At 39.4% G+C, this 21,895-nt stretch overlaps 1 protein-coding gene across 5 annotated transcripts in view; it reads left to right on the top strand.

The window, feature by feature from the left end:
- FNIP2 (folliculin interacting protein 2) overlaps positions 1-21,895 on the top strand; it is a 132,558-nt gene that overhangs the window by 40,711 nt on the left and 69,952 nt on the right. For 3 of the 5 annotated variants that reach the window (XM_039217436.1, XM_039217437.1, XM_039217434.1), the window contains exon 1: positions 843-1,366. The exons of the other annotated variants lie outside the window; for them this stretch is intronic. In XM_039217436.1, coding sequence (XP_039073367.1) covers positions 1,191-1,366 — 176 coding nt within the window. In that variant the 5' untranslated portion in view covers positions 843-1,190. Of the gene's footprint in view, positions 1-842; positions 1,367-21,895 lie in introns of those variants that run through there. 5 annotated transcript variants of the gene reach the window in all.

The raw sequence follows: 21,895 nt of genomic DNA, 5'->3' as shown, positions 1-21,895 counted from the left end.
AAAATAAAATAAAACAAAACGTCCTGAAACTGAATACCCACCAAAGGTTCATCAGATTTTAGGGACCTATTAATATTTCTTCAGCTGAATTCAAGGACGAGAAAGAGGAAAAGGAGTTGAGATGATCCCTTAAAGTTTTCAAGGTATGACCTGTGTTTTAGGGACCAGTCCTTTTTATTTCTTCTAAAAGAAAAATTATTTTTTCCATGAACTCACAGTACTATGGAAAAATTGTATTAATTCCATAGCATTATTTCATTTTACAGATGAAGTATGTTTGTGTCAGAAGTCAAAACTGACCTACTTTTGTCCTTGTGTTCTGGTATTTCAGGGCTTTCTTGGTTTGAGTATACCCAGGAATTAGGAATTGAGTGCAAGAGCTGTGAGGAAATGGCTTTGCACTTATTATTTTTCTTACATAAGTATATGTGTATATGTGGATATATAATTTTTCATACACACGCATCTGTGTATTTGGTATTAAAGAAAGGATGTGTCCCTACTCTCCCTCCCCCACATCACCTCCTGTACATCAAGCCCTACCTTTGTTGCGTGTAACCATCTCCCTCACTTGCTATGGGTAGAGTTTTGCAAGGTTGCAGAGTAAGACCTGTCAGCTGACACTTGCTCACATGAGAGCCATTAAGAGGGTGGTGTGGCCAATGTCAGAACAACCTTGCAGCTGAAGGCAAGTCACTGCATTTGCCTAGAGCCATATGAATGGGTCTTGTGACCAATTAATTGACTACTACATAATCTCCGACAGGGGAGCACAGATGGAATGAGTCAGCCCAAGCTGCTCAACCTGTTGAGTGTTTTGTCTTTTGCTGACCGGGAGTACAAGCTTAGGAACAAAAGTAGGAAGTGGGGATTTGGACTTGCCTGTTTATAATGGTCCTGCTGAGAGCATATTTTATAGCATTGGATACATCTGACTTCCTAATACTTTGGCGGGCTTAATTTACGTAACATATGAATGTTCCTTTTTTTTTTTTTTAACTTTTGAAAGAGGAAATTAGCAGGCTGCTGCCAAGTAGCTTGCCTCACCTACCACACAGGGAGTACAGGGATTACTTAGGACGGCTGGTCAGTGTGGACTGTTCCTCAGACAACAAAGGATCTTCAACGTTTGTGTCCCAGTCCATGTTGATAGTCAGGATAACCCGGAAGAAAGTGCATACACTCAGGACATGTGTGGCGGCACGACGAAGACCGCAAACCGGCAGGGGGGCTGGCAGGCTTCGGCCAGATGCGTGTGCGGTGCCAGTTCGGGTGCTAGGAGGACTTGCAAGACTCTCTTATGCACAAAGACTCGAAAACGTGCCAGGGTAGGAAGGAGCGCTGATCGCACGGAACTCGGCAACAGGTTTGAAACTTTAGTTCTGTCTTAAAATCTCAGAGAAATTTTTATTTAACTTACTGCGTACCAAGCGGGATGAAATTCCTTGAATCCGAAATTTGTTTGTCAAGAGTACTTTGTTTTAGTAGGACATGGGGCCATTGGAGGGTGTGCGGAAACCAGTCCTTTCCTGTACCGAAAAGGTGCAGGCATGGTTACTATTATTATAATTTTTTGACTGTTTCAGTTCTACTACCCATCTGCTTTCTTAACTTTTCATTACTTATCCCGGAGCCAGCTTGCAAGAAGCGGTTACATCCTTGTCCTCTGTTGAAGTTTGAACAATACTGTTCACAGAGATCATCCGGAGAAAGAGTCCTGAAGGTCCACCACAGTTGGTAGATGGGGCACAGGGCTGGTTAGCCCTCCTTAGTCTGAACGGAGGTGGGAAAGAGCACAGGCTGCTTCTGGCAAATTATTTTTATGGGAAGGATGTTGTTATGCTGAACTAATTTTAATAGTGGAGCTTACATAAAGAGAGTGATATTATACTTACTATACTCTTTTAGGTTGATTATGTCATTCATTTGGAAGAATTTATTAATTTAATTAATAATAGCTCTTAATTGAAACAATATTTATAAAGAATTGTATTGCATATCAACCAAACGGAAAATCCAGTGAGAATCCGATGTAGATAGCTAGTAAGGAGAGCCTAAGTTAAAAGTTAAGCTCTGAGGGGCACCTGGGTGGCTCAGTCGGTTAAGTGTCTGACTTCAGCTCAGGTCATGATCTCACGGTTCATGGGTTCGAGCCCCGCGTGAGGCTCTGTGCTGACAGCTAGCTCAGAGCCTGGAGCCTGTTTCGGATTATGTCTCCCTCTCCCTCTGACCCTCCGCTGTTCACACTGTCTCTATTTCTCTCTCAAAAATAAATAAACTTAAAAAAAAAAGTTAAGCTCTGATCCTCATGATTAGTGTAAAAGTAAGTTTCTAAATTCACTTACATGTTATTTTTTTCATTATAAGAAGTTTTCCTAAAATTATCATGTTTTATAAACTTTATCCATCAGTATGGATTAAAAATAATTAGGATATAATTTCTATCATATAGAAATCGTTGCTTTCTTTAGTAGAAACTTAATAGCATGGTGTATAATCTACTCCAGTATGAGTCCAGTATATTGGAGAGTTAGGGAGAAGTGTGGAAATCATTTTATAGGTGCTGGGTCACATGCTGTCCACTCAAAGGGAGATATTTATAGATGGAGCAGTAATGAATGATGTACATTAGAAAAATACACTTGAGTGTGCAGACAAGAATTTCACTTTTATACTATCAGTTTTTATCTGTTTCTTATCAAGAATGAACAGCTGAGTGATATGAAAGAATAATGGATTGGCACTCAGTTTTTCTGGATTCTGATTCCGATCCTGATCCCAATTCCGATCCCCACCTCTGCAGCCCAAGAGCCTTTAACCATGTGGGAGCCTTCTGGCTTTTCTGCATCTCACTTTTCAACACAAGCTATGAAGTTGGTTTAAAATCCTTTCCTCCTCTGAAATTCTAAGATAGTAGCATCAGGATCTTTTGTATTCCCTATTTTTGTTATTCGTATAATTCTGTATTCCCCAAATAGGTATTAGGAGTGAGGGGGATGGTGTCCACATAAAAAAATAATATGCAAGGCCACATAAAGTTTTTATAAAAACTTCAAAACATGAGCTTCTGCTGCTCACTTTCAGTGAACTTAATATTCTGAAGTGGATTTTAATCATTTTTATTTAAACAACACGCTAACAAAAATTTTTCAAATCCATTATTGGCTGTTCTTATTTTTACTTCCTTTAGATTTACTTCTTCGGTGCTGAGACTTTTTTTCTTAATTTTGTACAGTGATGACATATACTCGTCAATTAGTTGGAATTCATCTCTAGTCAGACAAGTTGTCTTTCCCCTCCTACCATCTTGAGAACGTGTCTGTTATTTGCAGTGTTGTGCTTGGTTTCCTGAATTTCTTTGGGACTTGAGCCAGTCTCAAGGGTAGAGTGAATTATTGACAGCGGCTTGCACTGTAAGCTCTGGCTCCAGAGTGCTCACGAGTTATCTGTTTGTCCAAGTCAGGTGGCAGTCAGTTAAGTAGGACTTCCAAGTCCCTCCTTGCTCTTAGGTATCTTAAATCAATAATTTTAGGTGGTCTTAGCTGAGCACACTGATAAGTAGGTTTTCTCCCTATCTTTCCTCATGATTTTCCACTTACTCAAAGGTGAAGAGAAAGATTCCACAAATGTAGAGGAGTCATGTTAGATACCTAACAGTGGCCACAGTGTAAAACTGCCACAGTTCAGTGCAGAAGGAAATGTTTTTCTTTCTTCTTAAATTTTCTTTTTTTTTTTTTAAATATTTTTATTTATTTCTAGGAGAGAGACAGTGTGAGCAGGGGAGGGTCAGAGAGAGGGGGAGACACAGACTCTGAAATAGGCTCCAGGCTCTGAGCTGGCAGTCAGCACAGAGCCCGACGCGGGGCTCGAACCCACGAACCGCGAGATCATGACCTAAGTGAAAGTCGGACGCTTAACTGACTAAGCCACCCAGGCGCCCCCCTTAAATTTTCTTTTTAATGTTTGTTTATTTGAGAGAGAGAGAGAGAGAGAAGGAGTGAGTGCGCGGTAGGGACAGAGAGAGGGAGACACAGAATCCGAAGCAGGCTCTGGGCTCTGAGCTGTCAGCACAGAGCCCGAATTGGAACTCAAACTCATGAACTACGAGATCATGACCTAAGCCCAAGTCAGAGGCTTTACTGACTGAACCACCAAGGTGCCCCCATTTTTCTTTTTCTTTAAAAACTTTTTTTTTAAATGTTTCTATTTATTTCTGAGAGAAAGACCACGTGAGCAGGGGAGGGTCAGAGAGAGAGGGAGACACAGAATCTGAAAGAAACTCCAGGCTCTGAGCTAGCTTTCAGCACAGAGCCTCACGCGGGGCTCGAACCCACAAACCGTGAGATCATGACTTGAGCCGAAGTTGGATGCTCAACTGACTGAACTGGCCAGGCGCCCCCTGTTTTTCTTTCTTATTATGGTCCATGTGGAATCCAACATTTCAAGGCAGAAGTTTACCCTCCGTATCTTCCCTTCCCTTCTCCTTAATCTCTAGAACGGCAGATATTGGAGTTTCATTTATTTCACGAAATTCCAGACTCAGCAAAAACCTACAGAATTTGGTGAAACATTTTAAGTGGTTTGTCACTAAAAAAAATTCCTCTCTAAAACCACAAATCTAGTAACTGGTATGAGGCTGGGCATAGGGTACAGTCTTCAGTAATCACTTCCTCCTTTTTTCTTAAAATATCAACCACAACAAAGCTGCTAATAACTTGATTTTTCAAACTTCAGCAGCAAATTAGATAAGTCCAGAGGACTGTTTTTGTGAGCAATCTAGGAGTATTTGCCAAGCTTATCAGTGAATCATTGTTTCTCTGATGGCAAGAGAAAATTTGACATAACATTTTCTTAAAAAGTTTGCCCTACCCACACTGAAGAGGAACTGAAACAGAGCACTTCAGAATCAATTGTGCTTTAAGTTTCATATCTTGGAGTCTGGATTCAGCAGTGACTCTCCATTCTGCTTTAGAGTCACAGGGATAGGAAGAGCCAAGGAATTAATGAGTGTATATATTTGACTTGTCTACAATCTGGATGAACCAATTCATTTAAAAAGAAAGAAAGAGGCTTAGATGGCCTGTGGTAGTTGCTCAATAAGGAAAGAAGTACAGAAGCCTGGGTTTATTTTCTTTCACCTAGAGTTAACTGCTTCACACAGATAAGCTGACCATGATCTTACTACCAGTCTTTATTTATAGCAGGTAGGACTACTGATGAGGAAATACAAAAATAGGCACAGATTTAGAGAGAGATGCTAAGGCAACAAACCAAAGAATTCTGTTCTGAAGATTTTAGTAAAAAAAAAAAAAAGAAAAGAAAACTCTTCTGCTTTGATATTATGTAGAAAATGTAGCTGTCCAACAGGTTGAATGAAGTGGGTAGAGAAAAAAAAAAACCCACCAAACCCTAGTCAGCTGACAGTCTTGTGCTTTGTGACAAACTTCACAGAGAGGTTGAAATTGCTGGGTGTGACTCTTTCAGATGCGTTGAGTATTGCTGTCACAAGTTCTTCTGCCCTTTCTGCATTCCTTCCCTTTTCACTGATTTTATGTGCCATGAGGAGTTTTCTTTGACTAGTTCAGAGTTTATTTCCATTGGTTGATGGTTGGAATTTAGAGATGAAATTTGAGAATGAGTGAATGAATGAAAGAATGCAGTGGTAAGTTACTGTTGCCACAAAGTCATGTCTGATTTAGGTTTAAAAACATTCATCTTTTTTCCCTCTGAGGCCACATCTCTTCTTGGGAATGAATCAGAGCAGCCTTGGTATGGAGGGGTTTTAAAGGGAGTGTGAACTTGGCTTCATGTAGACTGACAATGGACGCAAACTTTTGTCTGGGTCTTATTCTGGTAAGTGTTGAGGACGTAACAGGGTAAAGCTTACCATAACTAATTATGTCCAGAATGACTGTGTTTCAGACAGAGGACTAGGATACTCCCAGCTCTGGTGTCTGCAGCAGATTCTGAAGCCTTTATCCCTCCCTCAAGTTCCTGCTCAGCTGTATACTGAGTTGGAATACTCAGCTGCACAGGTCCATGATTCCTGGTTCTTCTGTTAGGACTCCTGCTGTGAGCCAGGCTGTGGCTTAGCCTTATCCTTTTATTGTTATAGTAACAAAAGCTATTGAATAACTGCTGAATATTGATGCAGCAAGCCCTATTGGGAATTGGTGAGAGCAGTAATCTGTGACCCATCTAAGATTAAAATTAAACTCCCCATCAAAATTCACCAAAGAGAATCTAGCCTGTGGGCTCTAGAAAAACACCAAGGTTCCTTGTAATTCTCTTCCCTTTTTATGGGTAAGAACTTTATAAGGGTTGTTGGGTGTCAGCTATATATCGATCCATCAGAGTTTGTATCTTGAAGGGTTTAATCCTTCTCTTATTGGTTTAGAAAGGTTAAAAAAAATACTCTCAGGTCTTTATAGAACAGATGTGAATTAAAATGCTATCTTTTTTTTTCTTTTTAAAAAGTTTTTTCAATGTTTATTTTTCAGAGGGTGTGAACAGGGGAGGGGCAGAGAGAGAGAGAGAGAGATGGAATCTGAAGCCGGCTCCAGGCTTTAAGCCATTAGCACAGAGCCCCACACGGGACTCGAACTCACAAATCACAAGATCATGACCTGAGCCGAAGATGGACACTTAACCAACTGAGCCACCCAGGTGTCCCCCCCCCCCTTTTTTTCTTGATGTTTCCTTTCCTTTCACTTGCATGCCTCACTCTGCCCAAAGGCAAAACCCAAAAAATTTAGTAACACTAAGCTAGTTGTTTCACTTACTAACTTAAAAAAAAAAAAATCTGATTCTAAGGGCACCTGGCTTAGTCAGTTAGGCTTGCTGCTGTCAGCGCAGAGCCTGTTTCATATCCTCTGTTCCCCCTCTCCCTGCCTCCCCACCCCATGTGCTCTCTCTGTCAAAAATAAACAAAACATTAAAAAATTAAATAAAAAATCTGACTGCAACATATGAGAACCTAGACCATAGTACCAGATACAGTGGAAGCATCTTTGATCTGGGGATCTTCTTCTATCCAGATCTCATGATCTGAGGGTTCATTTCTGTCTTGAACTCACTGTGTCTTTGGGAACATCACTTCATTTCTCTGTGTTTCTATTTTCTCTTTAAAAAAATAATAGAAGTGGTAGATTGGATCAGGGATCATCAAATATGTGAACTGGTTTTTAAGAATGTAGCTTCCTGGGGTTAGTTTCAGATCCATTTGACCAAATTTCTAGAAGTGGAGCCTGTGAAGTTTTATTGGTTAAAAACAAATAAACAAAACAATACAAAGGGCTGCTGGGGTGATTCTAGTGATGTGTCAAGTTATCAGATGGGTGGTGTCTGAGGTCCCTTCCAGTTTTTACATTCTGAGTATCTGTCAGTGACTGATGAGTAACAAAACTGTTAGAGAAATGTGAAGACCTTGGGTAATCAACAGGGGAGCCAAAACTATCTCAGTGGTAATCTTTGCCATGTGAGGGATCAAGCCATATGGATATTTAAGGAAGTATATTCGCAACAGGAACTAGTAAGGACGGAGATCCTAAGCAAGACCATGCTTGCTATGCACTCTAAAAAGAAAAATGTTGCCTAGGGGCAAAATGTGTTTGGATTCAGAAAGTAAATTGTCCTTTAAGGGGATGTGAATGGGCCCAAGGCAGACTGGTAGCTAGGGCTAGCAGCTGCACCTTGTGATAGGAGAGGCAGGTAGGGGGTTGTCTGCTCCCAGTCTCTGTCCCATTGACCCTTGGTTGACAACGGCAGTTCCTATGATTAGAACCTCATTTCTTTCTATTTAAGCATTGTTCTCTCAAGGCAGCTGATACCTTACTGTGAACTATTATGAGAACGTGTTCCTCTATCAGGAAGAACAAGACCACATGAAAGGATTGGGCTCATTCTGCAGAGCAGAGAATGTAGGGCTGACCTTCTCCTTTCCAGCTGAGTGGACAGGCTGAGGGGAAACAGTTTGTAACTCTGCCGAACAAGGGCAGAGACTTTTGATGGCCACATCCAAAGCTCAAATAATATGTCCTTGGTTTTTATCTAGCTGACTAGAACAGACCAAAATGCTCTTTAGAGAATAATCCTATCACAAAACTCTAAAACTAGTGCTCATTACTGAAAGTTCCTGTACTTTAAAAGTTCCCTTGACAATTGAAAAAGGTTTTTTTTCTTTTTAAATAGACTTTATTTTTTAGAGCAGCTTTAGGTTCACATCAAAATTGGCAGAAAGTACAGAGTCCCTGTGTACTCTCTGCCCCCCTCACGTGTACACTCTCCCCTCCTATCAGTATCCTGTATCAGAGTGGTACATTTGTTACAATTGATGAACCTGCACGGACACGTCATTATCATTCCAAACTGTAGTTTACATTAAGGTTCACTCGTGGTGTTGTACATCTTAAGGGTTCTGACAAATGTGCAATGAAAAGTACCTGTCATTATAGCATCGTTTCCCTGCCCTAAAAATCCCCTCTGCTCCGCCTATTCATCTCTCCCTAACCCCAGGCAGCCACTTATCTTTGTATTGTCTCTATAGTTTTGATTTTCTAGAATGTCTTTTGGTTGGAATCATGTAGTAGGTAGCCTTTTTATTTTATTTTTTAACTTTATTTTTTTAATATTTTTTACTTTTAAGTTTTTAAAAAAATTATTTTTTTTTTGAGAGAGAGAAGGGGGGTGGAGAGAGAGAGCACGAGAGCTCGTGAACAGGGGAAGGTCAGAGAGAGAGGGAGAGAAAATCCCAAGCAGGATTTGTGTCAGCATGGAACCTGACATGGGGCTTGATCTCATGAACTGTGGGGTCATGACCTGAGCCGAAATCAAGATTTGATTGCTTAACCGACTGAGCTACCCAGGGCCCCATATGTAGTCTTTTTAGATTGTCTTCTTTCACTTAGTAATACGCATTAAAGATTTCTCCTTGTATTTTCTTGGCTAGGTAGCTCATTTCCCTTTACCACTGAGCAGTATTCTGTTGTCTGGATGTAGCACAGTGTATCTATCCATTCACCCACTGAAGGTTGTTTCCACGTTTCGGCAATTAGGAATAAAGCTGCTGTAAACGTATTTGTGGGTTTTTTTTATAGACCTAAGTTTTACTCCTTTGGGTAAATATCAAGGAGTGTGATTGCTGGATCATAAGGTGTGAGTGAGTGAGTGAGTTTGCTTGTTTTTTAAAGGAACCACCAAACTTCCAAAGTGCTTGTACCATTTGGTATTCCCACCAACAGAGAATGACAATTCATGTTCTTCCACATCCTTGTCAGTATTGGTTTTGCCAGTGTTCTGGCCATTCTGATAGCAGTGTAGTGGTATCGCACTGTTGTCTTAAATTGTATTTCTCTAATGACGTACGATGTGGAGAATCATTGATATGTTTATCTGTCATCTAAATATCTTATTTTGTGGGGTGTCTGTTCAGGTCTTTGCCCATTTTTTAATTGGGTTGGTCATTTTCTTATTGTTAGTTTTAGGAGTTCTTTGTATATTTTGTATGACAGACCTATATCAAATATGTTTTTTGCAAATATTTCTTCCCAGTCTGTGCCTTGTCTTCTCATTTCCTTGTTACTGTCTTTCATAGTTGAGAAGTTTTCAATTTTATTTTTTTATTAGTTAGTTTTTCAGGGAAGGGGAAAAATTTTCAATTGTAATAAACTATAGGTTATTGGGGCACCTGGGTGATGGCTCAGTTAGTTAAGCCTCTGGCTCTTGATTTTGGCTCAGGTCGTAATCTCATGCTTGTGAGACTGAGCCCTGCATCAGGCTCCACGCTCAGCATGGGATTCTCTCTCTCTCCCTGCCCCCTGTCACCTCCCTTATATTTGCTCATGTGTGAGCCTTCTCTCTCAAAATAAACATTGAAAAAAGTAATAAAATCTAGGTTATCAATTGTTTCTTTCATGACATGTGCTTTGGTTGTCATCACCATGCCCAAGGTCATCTAGATTTCCTCCTATGTTATCTTCTAGGAATGTTATGTTTTTGCATTTTACATTTGGTTCTGGGATTCATTTTGAATTCAGTTTTTCTGAAAGATTTAAGGTCTGTGTCAAGATTCATTGTTTTTCATATGGATGTCCATTTGTTCTAGCACCATTTGTTGAAAGGCTATCTTTCTTTTCTCCATTGTGTTGCCTATATATATATATATTTTTTTTTTTTTCCCTCAAATATCAGTTGACTATATTTGCGTGAATGTGTTTCTGGGTTCTCTGTTTTCTGTTGATCTGTTTATTCTATTATCAGTACTTTCTTGTATTGGTTGCTGTGATTTTATAGTAAGTCCTGACGTTTGGTATTTTTAGTCTTCCAACTTTGCTCTTGTCTTTCAATGTTATGTTGGCTATTCTGGATCCTTTCCCTCCACATACAAACTTTAGAATTAATTTTTTATATCCACAAAATAATTTGCTGGAATTTTGATTGGGATTGTATTGAATCTACAATTTGGGAAGAACTGACATCTGATTCTTCCTACCCATGAGCATGGAGTATCTCTCCATTTATTTAGTTCTTTGATTTCCTTTAACAGAGTTTTATTATAGTTTTCCTCATATAAATTCCACATATAAGTGATATCGTGTGGCATTTATCTTTCTCTGATTTATTTTGCTCAACATTATACTCTCTAGCTCTACCCATGTTGTTGCAAATGGCAGGATTCCATTCTTTTTTATGGCCAAATAATATTCCATTTCATGTATGTGTGTGTGTGTGTGTGTGTGTGTGTGTGTGTGTATTATATCACATTATGTTCTCTATCCATTCATCTATCTTGGGCTGCTTCTGTAGTTAGGCTATTGTAAATTATGCTGTAATCAACATAGGGATGCAGGTATCCCTTTGAATTTGTGTTTTTGTAATTTTGGTGTAAGTCCTCCGTAATGTGATTCTTTGATCATAAGATAGTTCTGTTTTTAATTTTTTGAAGAACCTCAAAGGGTTTGAGGATTTCCCTCAAAGGGAAAAGGATTTTCTTTTTATTATGAAATATTTCAACCACATAGAAAATGCAGAGCATGGTATAATAACCATAAGTGTACCCGCAACCAAGTTTTGTTAAATCGTAACATTTTACCACTCTTGCTTCACATATATAATTAAAAACAAAAGACCTAAAATGCGAAGGGAACAGATGTTGCATTGCTTCCTACACAGTCCTTACTGGGCCCAGTCTTCTCCTTCTTTCTCCTTCCAGACGTAACCACATTCTGAATATTTTGCCTCTGCTATATTTTTAGTTTACTGGTTATGATGTATCCATAAATAATACTGGGTCACACATATTTAACATTATAGAATCAGTATCATACTGTACATATTATTTGAAGAATTGCATTTTTTGAAATTTATTCACTTTTGTGTAGCTGTAGTTCAGTAATTCTAAATTCCAGTAGAGCATGTCACAATTTATGTATCCATTAGTCTATTGATGAACATTTTTACAGATGTTTTTACTATTATAAACGATGTTGCAATGACTAGTATTGCCCTTGTCTTTTTCTGCTCATCTGCATGGATTTCCATAGCTATATAACCAAGGGTGGAATTGTTAGGTTTTAGGATATGTGAATTTTTGGCTTTAGTAGATATTCTTCAAAGTAGTTTCAGCTTCTTTCCCAACAGCGGTGCATGCGTGTTCCCACTGCTCATCATCCTTGGGGGGGTGGAGGGGAGGGTGTACAGAAAATGTATCTTGTTCTTTTAAAACAGCTTTATTGAGATATAATTTACATACCACACAATCTACCCATCTAAGGTGTGTATATACTTCAGTGGAATTTAGTGCATTCACAGAATTGTGCAGTCATTACCAAAATCAAATTCAGAACATCCCATCACCCCCAGAAGAAACCCTGCACAAAATTTAACTGTCATTCCACAGTTCCCCCCCAATCTCCCTACCTCTGGTTCTAGTCAGCTGCTAATTAACTGTCTCTGTAAATTTGCCCATTCTGGACATTTTCTATAAATGAAATAATATAATATATGATTCTTTGTTATTGATTTCTTTCACTTACCATGCTTTCAAGGTTCACCCATATTTTAGCCCGTATTAGTATTTCATCCCTTTTTCTTGCCAAATAATAATAGTCTGTTGTGTGGAGGTGCCACATTTAATTTGTCCAATGATAGACATGTGTTTTTTCCCCCCACATTTTGGCTATCATGAATAATACTGTATAAACATTTCTGTACATGCTTTTTTTTTTAAGTGATTTTTTTTTTTTTAAATTCTAGGAGAGAGACAGCGTGAGCAGGGGAGGGTCAGAGAGAGAGGGAGTCACAGACTGAAACAGGCTCCAGGCTCTGAGCTGGCAGTCAGCACAGAGCCCGACGCGGGGCTTGAACCCACGAACCGTGAGATCATGACCTAAGCAAAAGTCGGACGCTTAACCGACTAAGCCACCCAGGCGCCCCCTGCTTTTTTTTTTTTTTTTTAATGTTTATGTATTTTGAGAGAGCACATGTGTGCGCACTTAAGTGCCAGAGAGAAAAAGTGCAGAGGAGGGGCAGAGAGAGATGGAGAGAGAGAATCCCAAGCAGCCTCCACATTATTAGCACAGAGCCCAGTGTGAGGCTTGATCTCATGAATGGTGAGATCATGACCTGAGCTGAAATCAAGAGATGCATGCTTAACCGACTGAGCCATCCAGGTGCCCCCCCGATTAGGTGAAGAAATCATACCTTGGATGCCAGGAACAACAGGCAGAGGTCACCGGTATCCACCTGGTGCAGATGGGTGAGAAAGCAGCAGGGTGCCCTTTCTCCAGCCCTCCTGGCTGCCATTGCTTGGAGCTTCCCCACCATCCTCACCTCTGTGTGACACGCATGGCAGTATGAGCAGTTCCTAACTGTTGCTTCGGCCTCTCCCTGCAAGGGCTTATGGCCACCCACTTGCTTTTCTGTGGCATTAATAAGTTTTCTGGCCTCCAGCAACATCTTCATCTACTGACTCCCAGACTGCTGGTCTTTCACTCTCTCTAGGACAGCAATCCAGTATTGTCTTTTGAAAGGCTTGTCTTCCCCGCTCAACCAGGGAGAGCATTTTCAGGCAAATGTAGCAACTATCTGGGCCATATAATTTAAAAACCAGGCTTAGAAAGTGCTAGCCAACCTCCTGCCCTTGTTTGGTCTGCTTCATCATCACGCCTCTGTATAACCAGGAGTAAACTATAAGATCTGGAAATCTCTTAGAACCAAGGGAAGGGAAAACCACTTCTGATAGACTATTCTGGCTCTTTTTTAAAAATTGCTTTTAATGTGTTATTTATTTCTCAGAGAGAGAGAGAGAGAGAGGGAGAGAGAGAGAGAGCGTGAGTAGAGCAAGGTCAGAGAAAGAGGGAGACACAGAATCTGAAACAGGCTCCAGGCTCTGAGCTAGCTGACAGCACAGAGCATGACGTGGAGCTTGAACCCACGAACCGTGAGATCATGACCTGAGATGAAGTCAGATGCCCAATTGACTGAGCCACCCAGGAACCCCTATTCAGGCTCTTTACCTGGGAGAACAGAGTATTCTTATGAATTTTGCCTTCAGAGGTTGAAATATTTTTCCGTTTCCTATTTTTTAAAATTCAGTTTAGGGGCTTCTGGGTGGCTCAGTCGGTTAAGCATCCAACTTTGGCTCAAATCATAATCTCCTGTCCATGAGTTCAAGCCCCATGTCGGGCTCTGTGCTGACAGCTCAGGGCCTGGAATCTGCTTCAGATTCTGTGTCTCCCTCTCTCTCTGCCCCTGACCCACTCATGCTCTGTCTCTCCCTCTCTCTCAAAAATAAACATTTAAAAAAATCAAAATATTTTAAATAAAATTCAATTTTTATAAGCTCAATTTTTAAGTATTTCTTTTATGCAGAAATCAGCAAATACAAATCTGTATTCTTCCTTCTTACACAAAAGGTTTTTGTTGTTTGAACTTTCAGTATAATCTGGAGATCTTACAGGTGTTGCTATCGTACTTGCACACTCTCTGCAATAGCTGCTTGGTATTTTGTTGTGTGAATTTGACATAAGTGATATTATTTGCCTCTACCAATGTCTTCTCCAGTTGTTTCCAGTCTTCTGCTCCTAGCAAACATGCTGCAAAGATCCATGTATCTTATATATGTACATATACATGTATGTGTGTATATACGTGTGTGTGTATATACATATAAACATGTATTTTCAAGTAAACATATTTACGTATTTTACATTTAGTTCCAGAAATAGAATTGGTGGGTCCAGGGTTAAGCATACTTGTAATTCTGGTATCTATGACAACTTACTCTCCTGACCCCACCATGTAGTCATACCTTTTTGTGCCTCTGCTTGTATTAATCAAGTAGGGTGTCTAACTTTTGGAATTTTGCCGATCTGAGAGGTGTATGGATTTAATTTGCTTTTCTCTAAGAGTAAAGTTTAACATTTTTTCATATATTTAAAAATCATCTTAATATTTTTTTCTGTGAACTATCTGTATCCATTGCCCAGTTTTCCATTGGTTTGTGTCTTTTTCTTCATTGATTTCTGGTCCTTTATATAGTAGGGAGATTAATTTTTGGTCTGTGATATGAGCTACTAATTTTTGGTGAACTTTCTTTGATAACAGTTTTTGTTATCAAAACTGTTGAGGTCATTCATACTGTATACATAATTCTGTGTCCTGCTTTTCAGTCTTAACATTATATCACCAGTATTCTCATTTTTCAAATGTAACAGGTTTTTATTCCTCAGAAAGAAAGCAGAGAGATATCCTGGGTTGTAAAGGATGTTACCTTGACTTGTTTGCTACTGATATTAAGGGATAGTGTAGCAGAGTTGGAATAGCATAGAATCTGGAATCAGGAAACATCGGTTTGAGTCCTGTCTTTGCCACTTACTGGTTACAACTTTTTTTTTTTTTTTTTTAGTTTATTTATTTTGAGAGAGAGAGACAGAGAATCCTAAGCAGGAGAGAGAGAAAGAAAGAGTGCCAAGTGAGCACCAGGGAGGCGCAGAGAGAGGAAGAGAGAATCCCAAGCAGGGGGCTTTGTGTGGTCAGTGTGGAACCCGATGCAGGGCTTGAACACACGAACCATGAAATCATGACCTAAGCTGAAACCAGGAGGCTGACACCAATCGACTGAGCCACCCAAGGACTCCTGGTTATAACTTTTTAAGTCTTCTAATTTCTATGTAAAACATGTACTACAGGCTCTCAAGAGACATTTGTGAAGATTAGCTCAGGTGAATTCTGTAAAGTGTTTGGCAAACTCTAAAATGTTAGGCAATTATTTGTGCATGTGCTGTGCAGCTCTGATAACCAGTCTTCCCCTTGCCTATAACCAGACATCAGACTTTCTGGAAGTTGTGTCTTTAGGCTCTGTGAGATTATGCAGTAAAAAAAGGTCAGTTATTTAATATGATAAAAATCAATTTAATACAGTACTAGAGCAGCAATAACAAACTCAGAGGCTATAAATAGGTTTAGTAAATGAAAAGAGGGGTTATTTTTTAGAGAGAAACTTGTCTTGTCCTTGGGGAGGCAGGGGATGAAGAAAGGCAGGACAATGTGGTATATGAATGCTGACAAGAAAGCTCAATAAATGTCATTGTCTGAGGCCAAACTACATATTTGAAACTGAATCTAAATGCCTTGAATTCATTAAGGTGGTTTCCCTGGAGTTCACCCACTGCCTCATGCTTCAGCTACCAAGAAGCTTTTTAAAGCAAACAGTAATTAAGGTTGCTTGTCTTAAGGCAATAATACAATCTTTGATGGGTTACAAAAAATAGTATTTTCCTATTGTATTCCTCAGTTTTATGATTTATTTTTAATTTTTCAAGAGGTAGCACAGTCATATGGTTAAATATTCAAAAGGTACAAAGTCTCAGAGAGTACTGACAGCACACTTACTGTTTGCCTGGCTCCGTGTTAATCCTCAAACACTTATGAGGCAGGCATTTTGCAAATGAGATACTGAGGAACAATGAGGTGTGAGGTAACTTCCCAAAGTCCGTAACTAGAAAGAGACAGAATGAGGATTTGAGCCCAGGCCACCATTCTATGCTGTTTTGACAGATGTGTATTAAATAGTTTCAGATACAACTAGTTTTACAATTTATTTCTCTTTCTCGATTTATTTCTCTTTCTAGAGATAGTCTGTGCATATATAATAAAATCCAGAGTTTTTCCTACATTTTTCCTTTTTTAAAAAAATACACATGGTAGCATTCTACACACAGTGTTTTGTACTTCTTTCTTCCTGTTAAGATGACAGCTATTCTAGGGGCGCCTGGGCGGTTCAGTCAGTTGAGCGTCCAACTTCGGCTCAGGTCATGATCTCACGGTTCATGGGTTTGAGCCCCATGTCGGGGAGCCTGTCTTCGGATTCTCTGTCTCCCTCTTTCTCTGACCTCCCCTGCTCATGCTGTCTCTCTCTCAGAAATAAATAAAACATTAAAAACAAAAGATGATAGCTTATTCTAGATCACATAGGATCTTCATCATTTGTTTTGTATCTGTATAGCAATCCATTGTATCGATGGACCATAGTTTAACCATCTTGTGTCGACGATTGTTTCCAGTCTTTTGTTATTCCAGACAGTGTTGCAGTGAAAACCTTTTTGTACACAATCATTTTGAACCTATGCAAATTGATCTGTAGGATTAATTCCTACAAGTGGAATTGCTGGGTCAAAGAGTATGTGTGTTTGTACCCATGTTTTTCCTCCCCCTTCCCCCAACCCCCCATTTTGGTTCTGCCCTCTGCCCCATGGCCCTGCCCCGCTGCCCTTCGACCCTTCCTGCACGTGCTCGCCTGTGCCCATCTCTTTTAGAGCTAATATTTTACAACCAAAGATAGGTACAGTTTCTGTTGATTTTGGCTTTCTCATTTTGCAAACAAAAGACCTTATGGAGAGAATCTTTGGAATCTTCTAGGAAAATAGAATTATTATATTATCTGTGTACAATTTAAGTTGATTTAGAATTAGTATATAAGCCAGCGTCTTGAATATTTGTCTGGAATTAGTATATAAGTTCCCTGGGTAGGTGGGGAAGGTGAGGAAACCTTACTTCAGAGAAAATATGAAATCATGTTGATGCAAATTAGCTTTCAGCAGGGCCTTTATGCATTTCAGTAATCCTAAAATATAGTAACGATTTCAGTAAAATATAGTAATGGTGACTGTTTGGGTTATGCTGACAAGAATATGAAAGAATTAGCTTAGTGAATATTGAATTAAAGAATGCATGGAGATGTACAGTGTACAGCAAAGCTTTTTTTTTTTTTTAATCTCTACACTCAACATGGGGTTTGAACTTGTGATTTCGGATAAGAGTCCCATGCTGTTTTGACTGAGCCACCCAGGGACCCCAGCCCCACCCCACCTTTTTTTTTTTTTTTTTTTAAATACAAGTAGCTTCCAGTTTATAGATACCAGAAAAGAATGATTAATGCTCCTTTATGAATTAAAGAAATTATTTTGGAACATATGGGCCATATTTAGAGATTCTGTGAGTTTTTAAAGGGCAGAAAGAGAAATACCTATTAATAATAACAATAAAATCTGGCAAAGCTAGCCAGAGGTGGAATTCTGGTTGGCACAGGGGCATGGTCACCTGCCCACTCAGTGTCCCTCTTGCCTCAAAAGAACTTGTGCTTTTCCTCTGTAGATATTGTTGGGTGGGGGATGGTGACTTGAGAGCCACACATAAACTTTACCTGTTTCAGAGTCTTATCTGACATGACCCTGAACTGAGGAAGAAAGGAAGGAATTCTGCCTTTTCCTCCTCTGTATTTTATAGTTCCCTGTTCATAGTACCCAAACCTCAGGCTACATTGTGACTTATAGTATTTTGTTATTGCTGTGTGAACATATTATATAAAGACTTGCGTGGTTTTAGATTTTGACCCTTGCAACCATTTATAGTATTGTTTCAGGGGGAGAGAGAAACAAGTTACAACCTACTTACACATAAACTTGATGGTCATCTTTGTTAGGGATTGGTTATATTTAGAATAATGTTGGTTGAACTTAATGTTACTTATTCCAGTCTTTTGACCTTTCTTAAGTCATAGTAAGCATTGCATTGGTCAACAATCTCTTATCCTACAATTCTAAAATCCTAAAATCTCTGAAAAGACTTTTGGAATTAACCTGAACTATTGTGAAGCTATGTATAGTTTCTGTCTAATCTACTCAGCATAAATATTCATAATTTGGCCTGGTGTTGTATTTGTTTGGTTTTGGGATTTGGTTATACCTTGAACCCTGTAGGAGGTATTACATAATACCTTCTTTCTAAAATATATAAAAAAAAATTCTAAATTCTTAAACGCCTAGCCCCAAAGATCTCAGTGAAAAGATTGTGTACCTGAACTTATCTTTGACTTACACTTTATAGTTTTAAGTGTACTTTCACACTTAGTCTATGTTTTTCCCAACAACCTTGGGAGAGCTAGATAAGGCACATAGATACACTTTGGGAAAGCTAAGCCCTGGATAAGTGCTTTCCTAAAGTCACCTGAGTTGAAAGTGACAAAGCTAGAATTAGAAGCTCTGTTTACCCTGGTTAATACCAATCCATGTCCCAAGCATCACATCCTCTGTGACTTGCACCCATCCGTTTCCCCTCCAGTGTGAACTTGACCTCTTTGTCCTTTAAGTTCTATAAGTTGTAGGGACGTTAATCTTCATATCTGTGACAGTGTAGTTTACTTAAGTATTTGTATGTTGGCCTTCCCATGGCAAATTGTAAGCATTTTGATGTAGGAACTGGATCTAGTTAATTTCTATTCCTGGTATATCTTTCATGGTACTTGGGTCAAGCCAGGTCCTAAAGTTGCGTGGAAGGAGGGGCGCCTAGATGGCTCAGTTGGTTAAGCGTCCACCTCTTGATTTCGGCTCAGGTCATGATCTCATGGTTTGTGGGATGGAACCTCACATCAGGCTCTGTGCTTGGGATTCCCTCTCTCTTGCTCTCTGCCCTCCCCAACTCTCGCTTATATGTTCTTTCTCAAAATAAATAAACTTCAAAAAGGGGTTTTAAAAATAATAAAAATAAAATTACGTGGAAGGAATGATTGCAGGAGTGTGCTTTGGGCTCATTACAGTGCTCTGTCTATGTCACACTGCTGCTTATAGGGATTTATTCTTTCCCCACATTTCTTCTACCAAAGGAGTAAAGGGTTTACATATCACCTACTTTGTTAAAAAAGTTATAGCCAATATCCAATATAAATTTTTTTTAAAGTAACAATGGGATACATTTAATTGGAATCATTTTTAAATTAATATCTTTATGTTAGCTTTATGTGTGGGGTGCCTGGGTGGCTCTGTCAGTTAAGCGTCTGTCTTCAGCTCAGGTCATGATCTCACGGTTCGTGGGTTCGAGCCCTGTATCGGGCTCTGTGCTGACAGCTCAGAGCCTGGAGCCTGCTTCGGATTCTGTGTCTCCCTCTCTCTCTGACCCTCCCCTGCTCACGCTGCCTCTTTCTCTCTCTCAGAAATAAATGAAACATAAAAAAAAAAAAAAAAAAGGTTAGCTTTATGTGTTAAAGTTTCTGATAACAATTGGAATCTTTAAGTACTTTTTTACTATACTCCTGACCACAGAACAGCAATTTGGTGGTGAGTTTTTAACATAGTTCATCTGAAACTAAACTTCGCAAGCTATCTAGCAAAGACTGTTTTACTATAGAATAGGAATATTAATTAATTTGCAAATTTCTTTTCCTGTTTGCTTTCTTATTGAGCGTACTGACCCAGACCAAAACAAACAAACAAAAACAAAGCAGAATTCCAAATTTCTTTCTGCCATTATTTACATAATTTTTTTCTTGAAATAATTAGCTTGATACTGAGTGGGAAATAATGTACTGTTTGTGCTGACAGAGTCAACTCTGTTGCCATCTCAGTTTCCCCTTTTCTCCACTTCTAGTCTTCCTTTATTTTTAGGTAAGAGTCATTAGGATTTTCTTGCTATTTGTTTCCCCCTAAATGTTTGTTTATTTATTTTGATAAAGAGAGAGAGAACACGTGTGACCATAAGCAGGGGAAGGTCAGAGAGACAAGAAGAGAGAGAAACCCAAGCAGGCCCCATGCTGTCAGTGCAGAGCCCGACCTGGAGCTTGATCTCATGAACTGTGAGATAAAGACCTGAGCCAAAATCAAGAGTTGGAGGTGAGGGCCTCTGGGTGGCTCAGTCGGTTGAGCATCTGATTTTTGGTTAAGGTCATGATTTTGCAGTTCGTGAGTTTGAGCCCTGCGTCAGGCTCTGCACTGACAGCTCAGAGCCTGGAGCCTGCTTCGGATTCTGTGTCTCCCTCTCTCTCTGCCCCTCCCCCATTCACATCCTGTCTCTCTCTCAAAAAATGAATAAACATTAAATTTTTTTTTTTTAAGTTTGATGCTTAACAGACTGAGCTACCCATGCACCCCCTTCCTCAACATTCTTGAGCAAACCTTTCTAGAGGGTTTCTATTTGTTTTTGGAAACCTTTTTTTGAGAAAGAGGAGCAGTGAGAGTTGGTAGAAGAAACACAGAATAGGATATCATCATAAATATAGTAAGTTTCATCAGAGCTAAAATTATGATTTATTCGCTGCTATATCCTAGTGGTTGGAAGTGTGCAAGCACACAGTAGGCATGAGGGATCTACTTGTTAAATTGATAGTATTTGCTATTTTCTGTTGTGATTGTTATTGATTTTTTTTGTTTAATTTTACTTTTTCTTGGACCACTTAAATTTCTCTATCATATTTTATTCACTTATTTATTTTAAATGTTTATTCATTTTTGAGAAAGCATGAGTGGGGAGGGGCAGAGAGAGGGGAATGGAGGATCTAAAGCAGGCTCTGCACAGACAGCAGAGAGCCTGATGTGGGGCTCGAATTCATGAACTGTGAGATCATGACCTAAGCTAAAGCTAGCTGCTCAACCAGCTGAGCCACCCAGGCGCCCCCTACCTGCCTTTTAAAATATTCACATTCTTAACTCACAAGACTGTCCTCTAAACTCTTCTTGTGAACTTGTTGACAAAATAGGGTTATTTCCTTGTGTGAGAGCAAAAGGGAAAGCCTTTTTGAAGTATTCATCTTTCATAGATCATGTTTCAACATGGCTATACTTAAGCCCACTTCTAGCCTGACTCCTATAAAAGTTCAAAAGACCAGTCAGGCACCAACACTAGAACTGGTCTTGGAGGACATTACAAATCATACAACTACTTCTCTCTTCCTTATTAGCCACGACTCCTTGAAACTCTTGGGTATACAAGTCACTACCACCATTCCGTTTGCTCTGAAAATGGTTTTGTCAAACCATTAGGTTTAATTCTCCTAAAACACAGGTCAGATGGTGTCATTTCCCATCTCAGAAAGTTGGAATGGCACAACACTGCTTGTAGAGCAAACATACATTTCCTGGTGTTGCATTTGGGGCCTCCACAAGTAGACCTACTCTGTCTTTCCAGCCTCATGTCCTGCATAATTCTTTAGTATACCTATTTCAAGCAACCAAAACTTAGACTTTGTACCATTTGACTTTTTATGTTTATGCCATGCTCTCATTCTGCAATGACTCTCTCCCTTGTTCACGTTACATGTGGAATTCTTGCCATTCCTCCTAACGTCATCGGTTCAGATATTGCCTTTTCTGGAAATTTTTCCTGGGCTTTTTTTGTGGTGGTTGTTTTTCTTTTTTTTTTTTTTTGTTTGTTTGTTTGCTTTCCATATTCTCCCTTACCCTTTTATTTTCAGGTAGTTACCTATACGATTTTGTCTTCTAGATTTTAAATTCCTTGAGAATAAGGATTTACCCAGCTCTTATTTATCGTATCCCGCTGAGTGCCAGGCTTCTTTGGCCTTCATTGACTTGTAGCAGCATAACTCCACAGTCTGTCCATCATCACCTTC

This window comes from Hyaena hyaena, unplaced genomic scaffold (assembly GCF_003009895.1).
Source record: "Hyaena hyaena isolate Hyena2069 unplaced genomic scaffold, ASM300989v1 scaffold_689, whole genome shotgun sequence".
In the NCBI taxonomy this organism is placed as follows: Eukaryota; Metazoa; Chordata; class Mammalia; order Carnivora; family Hyaenidae; genus Hyaena; species Hyaena hyaena.
Note: the sequence above shows the minus strand (reverse complement) of the source record. Positions and strands in the feature narration are given on the sequence as shown.